The sequence below is a fragment of the Perna viridis genome, chromosome 4, assembly GCF_037379345.1.
Source record: "Perna viridis isolate PV_CMFRI_1.1 ecotype Kerala chromosome 4, ASM3737934v1, whole genome shotgun sequence".
NCBI classification, from domain to species: domain Eukaryota; kingdom Metazoa; phylum Mollusca; class Bivalvia; order Mytilida; family Mytilidae; genus Perna; species Perna viridis.
The window spans coordinates 17,945,581-17,960,103 of NC_142448.1; the positions used below are offsets into that span (position 1 = coordinate 17,945,581).

Genomic DNA, 14,523 nt, shown 5'->3' on the forward strand with positions numbered 1-14,523 from the left:
TTAAATTTGTCCATGTCCCATTAAAATCAATCTAGGCAAACTTAACACAATGCCATAGTTACTCCTAGGCAAAAGATCAAGCCAGAAAGCTGGGGGAAAAAAATACCAAATGGTATGTTTTTTTTGAATGAAGAAAAACAGGTTTCCATTGACAGTGCATTGGCCAGTGTTCCAGACATGTTTATACCACTTGACAATCCTCATTTTTCACAGTAATTTCAGGAAATGATCAGTAAAATCCATAGCTTAACATATGTACTTCAGAGAGATTCATTATGCTTAATACATAATTTTCAATCAAAATTCATAGAAAATACAGATAATCAGTAAAAGTGGAGACCTCCAGTGTTCCTATTGTATTTTACAGGTATCTGTGCACTTTGCCTGTAGAGAGGAACTAATACTTACACAATAAAGGAATCTACAGCTAACTAAGGCTTTTTGAAATAGCATACAAATTTGAGGCTGCCATGTAAAATGGTTCTCAAAGTGCTGATGGAATTTTTGTTACATATCAAGGGCAACAACTCTACAAAATTAAGTAAGCATTAAAAAAAAGTGGTGGAAGAACAATCACTACTATTTTATTTTAATGAATGAATCAACAATACCTCCTCTTTTCTTATATATTTTATTATGAAGTTTGTACATAAATAGACTTAAACATTTAAAGACAAAATTTTCTGTTCCAAAATGAAACATTAAAGCTGATGCAATTTGTGGCCTCAAAAAGTAAAAATAATGTAGACCTTCTGTCTCAAACAAAGCGTACAAAAAGACACCTGGTCCTATGTTACGTTCAACTGTCAATTAAAAACATGAAACAACAAAATTTAGAGGATTTAAAACTCCTGCTTTACCACATAGTATCAGTATATCAATATCCAAAAATTACTACATACTTAAAAAAAAAAAGAGAAATAGACATGCCAAGAACCCAAATAAACAACAAAATAATAATAATAATAATAATAATAGAACGAACACGTTACATTTTCCAAATCATTTTTGTATAAGTAAATAACAACATTTAAGTCCCTTGTTGTAAAAATTTATAATTTATCAATGGTCCTTAATAGTATAACAAGGCTTTTTTTCTATTAAAACAAAAAAAAAAGATCTGCTAAAAGATTTGTCTGCATAACCTTACCAAAATACTTTTGAATTGAATTGAGAATACTTGCATTAAAAGCGTTATTGTGAAAAAATAAAATCTTGAATAATGAAGTTTTGAAGTTTTGAAGTTATATTCATGCATTTTGAGAAGCTACACTTGAAATATCTGCAAAGGCTCTACATCATTTTACAATTATACTGTGTATCTAATAATATCAGTACAATTAATCCCTGATATGGCTGCTGTGGTAATACTCAGCGAACTAATGCTTTCCAAGAATTGATCATTGATTTTTGCATTCTATATAACACAAGTTATAATCAAAATGCACCTGACTTCCCATGAACATAACATTGATAGCCTTCATTGAAATAAAAAAAATGACTGACTGTTGCCAACATGATATGGCAGTCTTCTGAAGATAAATTTCCATTACACAGTTAACTAAATTTGGAAGAGCTTGTTCCTGTTTACTTGTACTTGAAGAACATTTCTTCATATAATATCAATAACTATTAACTAATTCCAGTTGAACACAATTACCTAAATCATCTTTAGCAAGAAACTTTTTTCCAGACCTCATTCCAGCTAGGCTATAATTAAGCATTGAATAGCACAGCTACATAGTCATCAAGAGCAAATTGTCTAGTATTGATGACCACATTCAAGTATTGTCAGCAGTCAGGTGACTTAAAAGTATGGTGAAAATTGTTCTGAATGAAGCTTCATACAAATTGTAGCTAAAGCTCTTTCTTCAGAAAGCATTGGGATATCACATCCTTTGACAAAATCAAATAAAAAAAGAACAATTGAAAGACAAGACATGGAACAACTATCGCCTCCCCTTCTCTGCCCTCTACCAAGCTGTATCATCCTACTGATGGCATTCTTCTCTCTCTGTACCCACTGGGCTATGATATCTTGAGCTATTCAGATAAATTGATTACCAGTGAATCTACAAAAACAAAAAAAAGGCTTTCTTTACCTTGAAAGCAAAAAAAAAAAAAAAAACCCACACCTTTTGACTCCTATTAATGTGCTATCCAAGGAACTGCTCTTTCTGTTTTTTTTCTTCTTCTAATAACTATTCAAAGTATATAAATTTCTCTTTGCATTACTTTAATTTTCATATACTGTGAAAGTATTATTAATTGTTGGGTACCAATTTTCGTTGTTTTTGTGGGTTTGGTAAACTGCAAAATTTAGTTCCCAATGAAAAGAAACTTTCCCATTCGTTTGTTTGATGGAATTTCAAATACACGAATTCAAGAATCCATGAATTGATATTTTTTCCCTAAACCACAAAAATTGGTACCCACCAATGAAAGTACTTTCACAGTATTGGTTGTATTTAAACCATTTTTCAAGTCTACGAAATTTTTTGGCTACCGTAAAAAGACTATTGTTCGTGGGGTACTAATTTTTGTGGATGCTGTGGGTAAGGTAAACCACAAAATTTGATTCCAATCGCTTTTGATTATTCACTTAAATTGTACGATAGGATCATCAAAACCACAAGAATTCAAGATTCCATGAACTTGTGCTTTTCCCCTAAACCACGAAAAACTGATATCCACAAATTAAAGTATGTTTACAGTAATACCCCTGTGTTCATTTACAACTTCAATTACTGCACACATTTCCATCTCATTGGAAAAGATCTATTTTTTAAAGAGATGGAAGGCTAGTATTTTCAGACTCAAAGGTGTATTTCTCTGCTCTTTGAAAACTTTTACCCACGAATAATTGAAAATATATAAAATGTAATTTAAATATAAATAAAATGTTTGGCAGAACACTGCTAGATATACCTACAGTGGTTGAACCCTGAACACATAGGGAAAATATGGATACAGAGTCAAGCTTAATACGGTTCTGAATTTGATCTTTGAGACAAAATACATAAAAATAAAAAGAAGCTTACATTAATAAAAAAACAAAAATAAAACATTTCAACATAGTTCAATGAAAATTGCTTAGAGCATTTTTAAGTTATTGTACAATTATGGGAAATCCCACTTTTTTATGAATAAAGTCCAAAAACTTGAAAATGGAAAATAAGAAATTTACACCAACTGAAGAGGGAGCAAAATTAATAGTAATAAACTATTTTCCAAAGTTTCATGAAAATGAGTGCAACCATTACTTAGTTATAGTTTGAAAACTCTGAACCCAACCCCTTTTTTCATGAACAAAACAGTAAAATTGTAAAATGAAAAAAATTAAAAGGGAGCTAGTATCAGTATAAAAAAAACAATCCACCAAAGTTTCACAAAAATTGGTGGCTGCAGTTTTAAATTATTGTGCAAAGTGTGAATGACAAATGGACAGGCAGACAGACGCTGCTATACCAAAATATGTCCTGTCTAGACAGACATGGTATATAATTAAACTAAAATATAATTTCAGGTGTGGCAATTTTAAAATAAAAAAATTCACAAATTTGTTGGCATCATACACCTTGAATGCTGTTTATGTCCACAAATTTTACTGACAAGCCTTCCTTTATACAACAGAATAATACTAATGTGGTTCTGAAGAAGACTACAAAAACCCCTATTTACACCACCATGGAGATTTCATACTTCCTAAATACCTGTTTTTCTGCTTCAAGTTTTGAATGACTTAGCTTCGGCAGACTTTAGCCTTTTGTCCTTGAAAAAAAAAAGAAAAAAAATATTATTCAAATGACACCTCATGTGATGAAGGTACTGTGTTATGAAAATGAAACATTTGGATGATGTTTATAAATTCATGAGCATTTGGAATTCTGTAAAGAACCTGTCCTAAGTAAGGCACAACTGTTATTATTGAGCAATTTTGGGAAATAAGATGTGAATTTATTAGTTTTAAAAATGTTTAAATTGGACAAATCAAAAGTTTTACTCCAAGTTATTTGTCTTTCAACAATCCACCAGAAATGTTATCAGTATTAAAATATAAGTCATACGAGTTATTTTCTTATTTCCTCAGGAGCAATATCTTCATAATGTAAAAACTTCAGAGTAAAGTATAAATTTGACACATGTAATAATATTTTAACTCAGACATATCTGTATTTGTGATGCTTAAAATAAAGTATGTTGTAAATTTCTTGTGCAATTGAACAAATTCATAATTATCATCTGGACTTAAATATGGCCTGACAATAACCAGCATATTTTACAAGTAACACATGTATTGTTTTTTTTTTTATTGTAAACTCAATCCATTTCTAGTTCTGATAAAACCTTGAGTTCATAAGAAGGCCATTAAAACAGGGAAATTTTCCTTTCATATGTTTTCTTAAAATGTGGAAATCAAGCACAGCTACCACTGAACTAGCCATCCTATACCTATGTGAAAAGCTCCGGACACACCATTGGTGACTGTGCAAATCTATAGCTATGTTGTATATAGTAATCAGAAACACTTATGTATTTTTCTATTTTATAAATGGACAACTTACTCTGTGCTTGGGACACAGTAAGGAATAGTTTTCTTCGTCTAAGTAACAACCTGAAATATAAAGTAAAATAAGCAGGAACTTTATTTGTGCATAAAAATGACTGAACCCAATAAGCTTATCATTTTTACAAAGTTTTTCATTTTATAAGTCAGAAGGATGTTTAAGATACTTAGTACTCGATATTGTCTTCAAAGTTTTGAAGTCATTGTCTTGCATCACAATCCTAACTATTTGTGTACTTGTCCATTAAATTTTGTAATAACTTTCCAATCTATCCACACACAAAACTTTGTTTTGTTTTATCACATGAATGAAATCATAGTGAACTGACATGACAAAAACAAAAATATAAATGAGGATTAGAACTGCAGGAAAATGTGGGGCTGTGTCAAACATTTTCACTGGTTCAAGCCAAATTCATATGCATTACTTTTTGTCAAGTTAGTGCACTGTTATTGTCTTTAAATTACTGGAAAATTCTGAAGAAAAATAATGCACCAGTCCTTCTAACATGTCTATGGACCTTCTTGTATTAAACAGTTTATTTAATAAAAAAAAGTTGTTTAAGAAATGTTGTGAAGCGATTATAAATAATAGTATCATTTTTGATTTTTTTCTTTGGTTTACAGTGACTGTGTTTATAAGATGCCCTAAAATATAAACTTGAAAATGTAACAGTATAGAAAATTTAACAATGATTTAAATGGTCTCAGTGAGCAGAGGTTTCATTAAGAACCAGCTACTGTCAAAATGTAGACAGTTCAAACAATTCAAAATCACAATGGGCCCCATCCCCCTTTGATGCATTTTGAAGGTGTAAACAGTCCATTTTCTCTATTCAGCCTGTTCACTGAAAAGATAATGAATGCCCTGAGTGAGTTGTATTTACTTGACTTTTAGAGGTTAAGCTCATCATAACTGACATATATTCAAACTTAAAAGACCATGTCCAAAAGATCACACTGGTGTTCTGAAGTAGTTAAGTAGGACACATTAGTATAATGTAGAGCAGATTTCTACCAAGAGTGCTATTTAGACTACTTAGTAGCCTATCAAGACTTGTATTAAAATTGGAATGGGTCTATTTCAACTAGCTGTAATACATTTACTGATTTTGAATTGGTTATTGATTTAGATGGAATTACATGTGGACTATATTTTTGTGTAATGTTTATAAACTGTAGGGAAGCAGTGACATGAGGTATTTTGATCCTAAAGGATCAAAAACCCCAAAATTGAATGTTTGTAATGTAACAAAAAACTAATCATTTGTAGTCAGTCAGTAACTGTATATCCTTTGTAAATATGGTGCATTTTGACAACTACAGTATAAAATGAAAAAAATAAAAATAAATAACTCACCAGACTCAACAGCACAATAAAAATGGAATTTTTGGGAACAACCTTTGTGTAGACAACCAATCATAGCACCATTTTCTTTACAGCAAGTACACACCTATAAAATGGCAATATTTGTCTCCTAATCTCAATCAAAACATTTGATTAAATTGTGGGAGCAAGTGTTTGATCTATCAACTTTATTTTCCTACTGTTCTTACAGCCTGATATTTACTTCGGATACTGTCATAATACTTGGAAATATTGGCTATTTCCAATGACATTAATCAAATTTGATGTAACCAATATACAGAATAGTACCAGCCTTGAACATCTCGACAGAACATCACATCTCTCCTGACTGGGATCAATGTGATATTTTCTGTCTCAACTGAAAAAAACTGCTTATATTCTGTATAAGTTTGCACTCTTTAAATCCAATACTTATTTCTCCACGTCATCACATGGACTTGTTGAATTCATGTGTGCTCCAAATACATTTTTAAAGTAGTAATAAAGGCTTAATATATACATTTTCCTAAAAAAAAACCAGATACTTCAAGTATATACATGTATTCCAAGTGTGCTGCTCATGTTTTCTCCCCCTTTTCTCTGTAAAGATTATTTCTTAATTAAGGTTCAACAGGCTTAATTTCATGCTTTTTTTCTATTTTACCACAAACACAGTTACATTATTCGCTATGTTAAAAAACTTCACAAGTAAGAAATCTCCGTTTTTTTTTTCATGATGAAATCCAATTTCTGTTGATTACTGCTGATTAAGTGAAAATTAAATGTTATGTGTATTACAACACAAGAAGTCATTGTATTCATAAAAGAAAATTTTGACACTTACAGTAGAGGAGGCTATATCTGTAGCTTCAGCTAGACCATACATTTTGGCACCAATTAAAAGAACTCCATCCGACCAAGTAGCACAGTCTTCATGGACCCATACTTCATGAGGTTTTAAATTGTCCTTACTCTTACGTTGACTTTTACTGACTTTGGCTTGAACACTGGCTACTAGACTTTGTCTCTTTTGTTTACCTTTTTTGTCACTAACATTAGAACTTTCATCACTAGGTAAGTTGCCTTCAACATAATAAGGTCCAAATAAATCCCCAAGAAATTTGTAACTACTGTGTTTGTTACACAAAGCACAAACCCACTGAGTTGTCTCCCCTACCATATTTGAAGGTAGATGAACAGACTTCTCTGACGGAAGTCTGGATACATGCACTGTAGAAACCCGCACAGCAGATTTCTTATTTTTAGTGTTTTTGTCACCAGTTTCTTCTATCTGTTGATTAACAACTGAACACTTTTCCTTAGGTGTACCTGAATCCTTGATTTTTAGAAATGGTCCCACTTCTTTAACAGGTATATCTGTTTTCTTTTTACCCTTCTGTTTCATCAAATTCATCGTCTTTTTTAATTTCATATTTTTCATTGAGTCATCAAGTAACTTTCCACGAGATTTAGATTTTCCCAAATGAGTCACTTTCGATTTAGTTTTTGACTTTGATGTACCCCTCTTCATAGAGGTTTTGTTAGAACACAGCGATTTTGATGTTGAAGGAGTTGGCTGACAGTTATCAACCATGTTTTTACCATATTTAAATGAAATTATATCAGAACCATCTCCTAAATTGTCTGAACTATCAATGATATCTATACAAACGTCATGAGAATCTGATGGATTGGTAGAATCCTCATTCTCTGATTTCAATGGCATAGTTATGGCCACCTCACTATTGACTTTTCTTGTCTTTTTCAAGTTTTTATTGTGAATTACTCCACTTTTTGAATTTACTGATATCTCTTCAGATTTAACAGAAACACTTGAAGTGGTATCACCACTAACTTTTCTTTTCTTTTTTAAGTTTTTATTTTGAATTAACTCACTATCTGAGTCAACTGATATTTCTTCAGACTTCACAGTGACAGCAAACGTTGACTTTTGGTGATTATGTGGATTGTTTAGTTTTTTACAAACTTTACTATCTAATAATACCTCATCATCAGAATCTATTATAATTTCTTTATCTTCAAATTTGGCTTTTGTAGTTACTCTTGGTTCACCACTAACTTTCCTTATTCGTTTGCTTTTCTTCTCAATTTCATTTTCTTCCTCTGAATCCAAAACAAAGTCATCACCTAAGTACATTTCATCTGCATACTTCGAAGTTGCTGTCCTGGTCCTTTTTGAACGGCAAGATCTTTGTTTTTCACTTTGATCTTTAGACCCACTACAAGATGAATCCAAAAATGGTTTAGGTTCCCTTTTTTTCAAAGGTTTAGCAGTCACATTTTTCTTCTTGTGACCTTGATTTGAACTTGAGCCATTTGTGCTTGATTTTGGCTTTGGTGTTGTCAAATCACAATCAAATCCCTTACTCATGTCACTGTCCAAGCTGTTTCTGTCCAGACTTTCATCATCTGTTACAATAATATCATTATCAGATACTGATACAATACTTTCACGGTTAATCTTGTTACACCTACTGTATGTGTATTTGACATCTTTTCTTACCATAAGCATGCTTTCATCTTCGCTATCTGAGGCATCTATGTAGTATGGTGAAGAACTAGCAATTCTAGCTGGAACTTCACGTAATCTTTTACTTTCATTTTTCTCTTGATTGTTAACTGTCTTTTTGATTATTGCTGGGTCTTTTTTATATTCAGCTTTAGCTTTCTTATTCATATCATTTTTGTTTGAATCTAAGTCACTACAAACTTCATCAGAATCATCCCCACCATTCACCATACTTTTGACTTCGTCTTTACGACAATCTATATCAGTCTTAGCCTGATCATCACAGTGTGTAGTCTCACAACCATCAACAAGTGATTTATCACAGATATCAGCTAAAGATTCAGGGTTGTCTCCCTTACATTGGTTCATATCATTACTCGAGTTAATGCTGTCTACTGACTCAGAAAATTCTACAGTTTCTTGTTTTTCATTTGCATTCAAAACATGTAAATTTTTATGCGTAACTGTTCTGACCTCAACCTCCATTCCACATGAATTGTTTTTCAGTTCATTTTTTGTTTCATTTTCTGATTTTTCACTACTTGTTTTATCATTTTCTATGTTATTTTTATCACAGACAATACCATCTGGCTGAGGTTCAGAGATTTGATTTGGTTTAGCAGTTAATTCATCATGTTTTTGAACACATTCTGAAGGTGAATTCTTGCTTGATTCAGAGTTCACACTACAAGGTTGTCCTAAGTACATCAACTTCTGTTTTTCAGTGTCAATTTCAACTTTGACACTCTTATCAGTGGAACATTTTACAGCATCATCAGCATAGCTTTCTATTGTAGTTTTCTTTCCAGGAGTTTCAGGAGAAATAGTAGAAACTGGTAAGTTATCTGATGTAGAACTTTTATCACAATTTGTACCATCAGTGCTGGTGTTTGTCGATGCCGGCTCACTGATGGTAATTCTTGCTTCACTATAGGAGTCGACATCGCTATTCACGTTTTTTTGGTTCTGATTAGGAGAAGGGGAGGAATCATTTACAATGCTTTTGGGATCAACCACTTGTCTATCAGGCAACATACATAATTTTTGTAGTGACTGTAAAGGGTTATTTGAGTTGTTCCCTGCAACAACTTCATTCATATACTGCTGTTTACCAGGATGTTGAACCATATTCTGCTGTTGTTTACATTGCAGAGGCTGACCAACAGGGGGACTAATAGGATTATTTTTTGGAGAGTATCCCAGCTGCTGTTGAGGTGGACTTTGTACCATTTGTTGTCCTGTAGATATATGAAGCTGTTGGTTGATAGGTGTATTTACTGGTGACTGCATGTGACATGGTGACCTCATACTTCCAGCTGGTGATGGAGTTGGAACAGGTGACCTGATATTTCCACAGGCAGGTGGGCTATGAATTGATCGGGGGCTAGAGTTGGGCAAACTTTGGCTGCTATGGTGAGAAGCTGGACTATGCATAAACATAGAGCCAGGGCTAACTGGTGATGTTCGTGAACCATGTGGGTTATGATGAGGTGAAGAATTTGGATAGTTAAACTGGCGACTGGTTTGTTGTTCAGCCTTGTTTGGATGGTTTGGCACACTGTAATGAGAGGATACAGGCACATGATAAGGTGCCGACCTCGGTTTTGCATTCAAAGGCACCTGAACAGTCTGGCTGGGTTGGTACGAAGCTGCCATCTGCAGAATATTATTTGCTACTTCCTGTGGATTTTGATGCCTAGCATGTATATGTGGGGCACCAGAAGGTGGATGACCTTGAACCCGATTCTGATTACTATAGCCCATCATAGGACCATATGAGCTGTTCTGTTGGTTATATTGTCCCATGGGAAAGGGTCCGGTATTCTGGTTATTAAAGAACTGTTGTTGCTGTTGCTGTTGATACATGCCTTCCATCATATGTCCTCGGTGAGCTGCCACCATGTTACCCTGGTTACAGTTGCCATAGCCACTTTGTGTCATATTATAGTTGTTCATATTTACCTTAAAAAAAAACAATAATCATTAGTTTTTTTTGGGGAATCAGTTTTGTTTGAGCAATCAGGGATGTAGAATATTTTCATTGACACAACCTGTAAACATTACATCAAAGAGACATTTAAGTTTAACTTACAGTACATCAGATATTAGTTTTTTGTGTTAATTTTCTACAAATGTATTTTCTCCAAGGAAATACAATAATTTACTATTTAAACTTTGTATTTTAACAGGTCCACTTATAATTCAAATTCTACATAAAACCCTACATATTCACCTGATCTTTAACATATGAATTCTACCAACAGAGCTGAGATGAGTAATAAACCTGCTTTATAATCAATAATATAAAGTGTACAGAAGATTCTTTTTATGGTCTAACAAATACAGGTGTCATGTTCTTGCATCTAAATAGACCACATAATACACCTGTAGTACATACAAGGAACAAGATATTACTATCCTTTATTCCTTATACATTGGATGTTAATACATTTTGTACAAACAAAAGTTTGATACCATATGACTGGTAATTTCAATGGAATGAAATTTTCTGGGTTTGCTCACATCATTGCCATACATGTGATTATTATTTATGCTGAATATAAATTTTGCAATCCACAGCTGTTTTAGGAAACTGTGTTTCTGTTTACGCTTCAATACACACACATTCCTTTGCACACATATACATGGGAGCCGGATGAATATTTACACATAATCGGCTGCACAATGACAGTGAAGGCAGCATGGACTAAGTGATAGTTGGCATTGAAAATTACGAGATGTAAACAATTCAACAAGAAAATAATTATTAAGGAAATACAACAAGGAAGAAGGAAAATTACAACAAGGTGTTTTCAAGGGTTCAGTCAGACTCAGTTATAAGTTTATTTCCCGAGCTGAAAATTACTCTCTGTAAACAAACTTGACCGGTAAAATCAATGTGCATGTAAAAAACTATTCTTACTGCTCTATTATGCAGTTTAGTTCGTTGCCACACTCTTTCAAACTACACAACCACCATATTGGTTTCGAGTTGACTGGCGTTCATGCATGTATAATCTTTCTGGCAACGATATTCTTGACCAATCAAAAACGGTTATAAGCATGAAGAATTTCATAATTAGAATTATACAGAAATATGCTTTAGGGGATAACTTTTTATAAACTGGTCTGGAGCTGATATATCATTTAACTGCTAATACATTTGTGTAACTTATAATTAGTTTCTTTATTTCTATTTTAACAAGGAACTCAGATCTTTTTGATATTTGTTGGTGTGCTTTTTCTCGGTGGCAGATTTACAAAGGGGAGGGTTGTGATCAAGCCAAAGTATTTAACCCCACCACATTTTTTGTGCCTGTCTGAAGTCAGGAATTTCTGAACTAAGTTTGTATTTTTTTGTAATCATTTTCAGTTTACTTTTATGTTGCTGGAGTATATTCTTATTTCCTGAACAAGTGATTAATGGCTTTAAATTGACAATAATTATTAACAAAATGGAAATATCTCTCTTATCTGAAATTGATTAAAAATAAAAATGCCAAAAAATAAAAGTTTATTCCTAAATTGTGAAAACAATACTAGGTTATGTCCCATAAGTATTCCCATTTCAACATTCTTTAAAAATTTCCTAAAAAATTGTGAAAATGTTTTAAAGTATTTTCATTTTTGTGTCAATTTTATAAATTTCCATTCTTTTACATATGCTAATTTTATCCTTTTTCATAAGCTTTGAAACTACATAGAAATATAATAAATACATGTATTATTTCTAGAATTGCCCAGACACAGAATGAGCATAACCATGTAGCAAGTGACAGAAAGACTGAGACAAGGGAGCTCTGGGTATGCTCTGAGATACACTCAATATTTTAATGCTTTAATAAAGAGAGATAAGTCCTATTTTCAGAGATTTAGTGGATGTAAATGTCCATTTCTGGTCATTATTTGCTACCTGTGGGGTTCAACAGGAACAATCAGGAACCAAAGCACATTCATCCTACAGCCTGAAGACCGTGAAGACTACTGAAGCCAAATAAAGTGTGTTACAGTCACGAGTGGGAAGTCAGGAGCCCCCTGAAGGGTCATTCATAGGAAAAAATGAGGATTTTTCCAATTTTGGCCTCTGTTTGTCCTTAAACCGGAAGAAGTCAATACAAGGGCTTGACATCAAAATGGTGGTGACGGAAATTATTTTTATTTAGTTTCCAGGCAAAATAGAGTACTACAGATCAATTCTGCTCTGGTGAGGGTCCGAGAAATGAACCATACCCCCCCCCAAAAAAATATCATTTTTTTTGACAGCTGAAACTCTTGACCTCTTCTTTTAGCTTTCAAGTCATTATTTATTAACAAACTCTATATCAGATAGCCTCCATTTAAAGCATGGTCACACTGCTTGCAGATGGACACAAATTGCGTTTTCCTAAACCCAGATTTACACTGCTGGAACCGATAAAGTGGAACATGGTCCAATCTCGAACAGGTCTGGGTGTAGCACGACAAAGGTTAAAAATGAACTTTTATGGTTATTTACCTGTAATGAAACAAGAGGCTCCCAGGAGCCTGACTCGCTCACCTGGTTAAATTTTATCTTTCAATGGCAATAATTTAAAAAGAAGTTGACTAACAATTTCGACTCAAGATGACTTTGGTAGAACTTATCATAAGGATCATTTCAGCAATGAAAGTTTCTATCTATCTATTATAGTTTTCAAGATATCGGCTGAAAACTGTAAAAAAAAACCAACCATTTTTTCATCTTTCAAGGGCAATAACTCTTACAAACAGTCATCTGACATCTTTGATCCCTGGAGACTTTTGTAGGCCTTATAATAAGGATCATTTCAGCAACTGAAAGAATTTGGCTAAACCAAACCGTTTTGGAGATACATGTATAATATGCAAAAAACTACTGTCTGACCTCTATATTCCAATTTTAGTAACAGCAGTCATGATTTTTGATGGATCAAAAATCTAAACAAAACTTTTGTGCAGGATACCCTTAGGAACATTCATACCAAGTTTAGTTTCAATTGGTCAAGTAGTGTCAGAGGAGAAAAAAAAAACATTAAAAATAGCAAAAAATGCCAAAAAAGAGCAAGAACTCCAACATGGCTGAACAGATTAAAATGAAAATTTGACCACAAATAGATCTCATCATGCCGAACACTATAACTCATGTCAAAATTTGATTAAACCTAACCATTTGGAGATATATGCGAAAAACTACTGTATAACCCCTATGTTCCATTTTTAGGAATGGCCACCATGTTTTTCAATGGATCAAAAATTCCCATACCATTTCTATGCAGGATTCCCTAGGAAACATTCATACCAAGTTTGTTTTCAGTTGGTCAAAAAATGTCAGAGGAGAAGAGTTTTGTAAGAAATAACATTTAAAATTGCAAAAAAACATTTGTAAGAGGGCAATATCTCCAACATGGCTTAACAGATTTAATTCAAAATTTAACCAAAGATAGATTCATCATGCAAAACACTTTTACCCTATGTCAGAACTTTTGTGCAAGATACCCTTAGGAACATCTGTGCAAAGTTTCATAAATCCGCTCAATAGTTTCAGGGGAAAAGAATTTTAAAAAATTGTTAATGGACGATGACAACAGATTCTAAGTGATGGCAATAGCTAACATGACCTACCACCAGGTGAACTAAAAAAAAATTGGTGCAAGTGTAATGCAAATCAGCACAAATGCAAATCGCTGCTTTTTTTAAATTGAAAGGGACCTTAAATCAATAGAAAGATACCATTTACAAAAGTTGACAATTGGTGGAAGTATTTTGAGTTATTGTTTGAATTCTGAACAATGGTAAAACATAATATGTCCCATTGAGAAAGACAGGCATATAAACATTTAATTCAAATTCTGCTTCTCATATATAGATAAAATCACAGAACCAATACAACTTCTACCTATACTATAGAACAATGCTGCAACTGAAACCATTGCATTATATTTGAATTTCTGGCATTTTTTCAAGAAGAATGAGTAATGAAGGAAGCAGAGGTAAGTTCATAAGGCAAACTACTTAAAGTCAAGTACACGTCAGGGATTCTTAAAAAAATCATGAATATGGGGCTGTTGTGAAATTGTTGCA

The 14,523-nt window shown here is 33.0% G+C and overlaps 1 protein-coding gene across 1 annotated transcript in view; it reads right to left on the minus strand.

Annotated features, from left to right (window-relative positions):
* Positions 1-614: 614 nt before the first annotated feature.
* Positions 615-14,523, minus strand: part of LOC148619141 (uncharacterized) — a 30,050-nt gene continuing 16,141 nt past the window's right edge. The window contains exons 4-8 of the mRNA XM_088578729.1: positions 6,760-10,407; positions 5,928-6,021; positions 4,566-4,615; positions 3,714-3,771; positions 615-2,072 (exon numbers count right to left, since the gene is read on the minus strand). Coding sequence (XP_088434855.1) covers positions 3,727-3,771; positions 4,566-4,615; positions 5,928-6,021; positions 6,760-10,407 — 3,837 coding nt within the window. The 3' untranslated portion in view covers positions 615-2,072; positions 3,714-3,726. The remainder of the gene's footprint in view (positions 2,073-3,713; positions 3,772-4,565; positions 4,616-5,927; positions 6,022-6,759; positions 10,408-14,523) is intronic.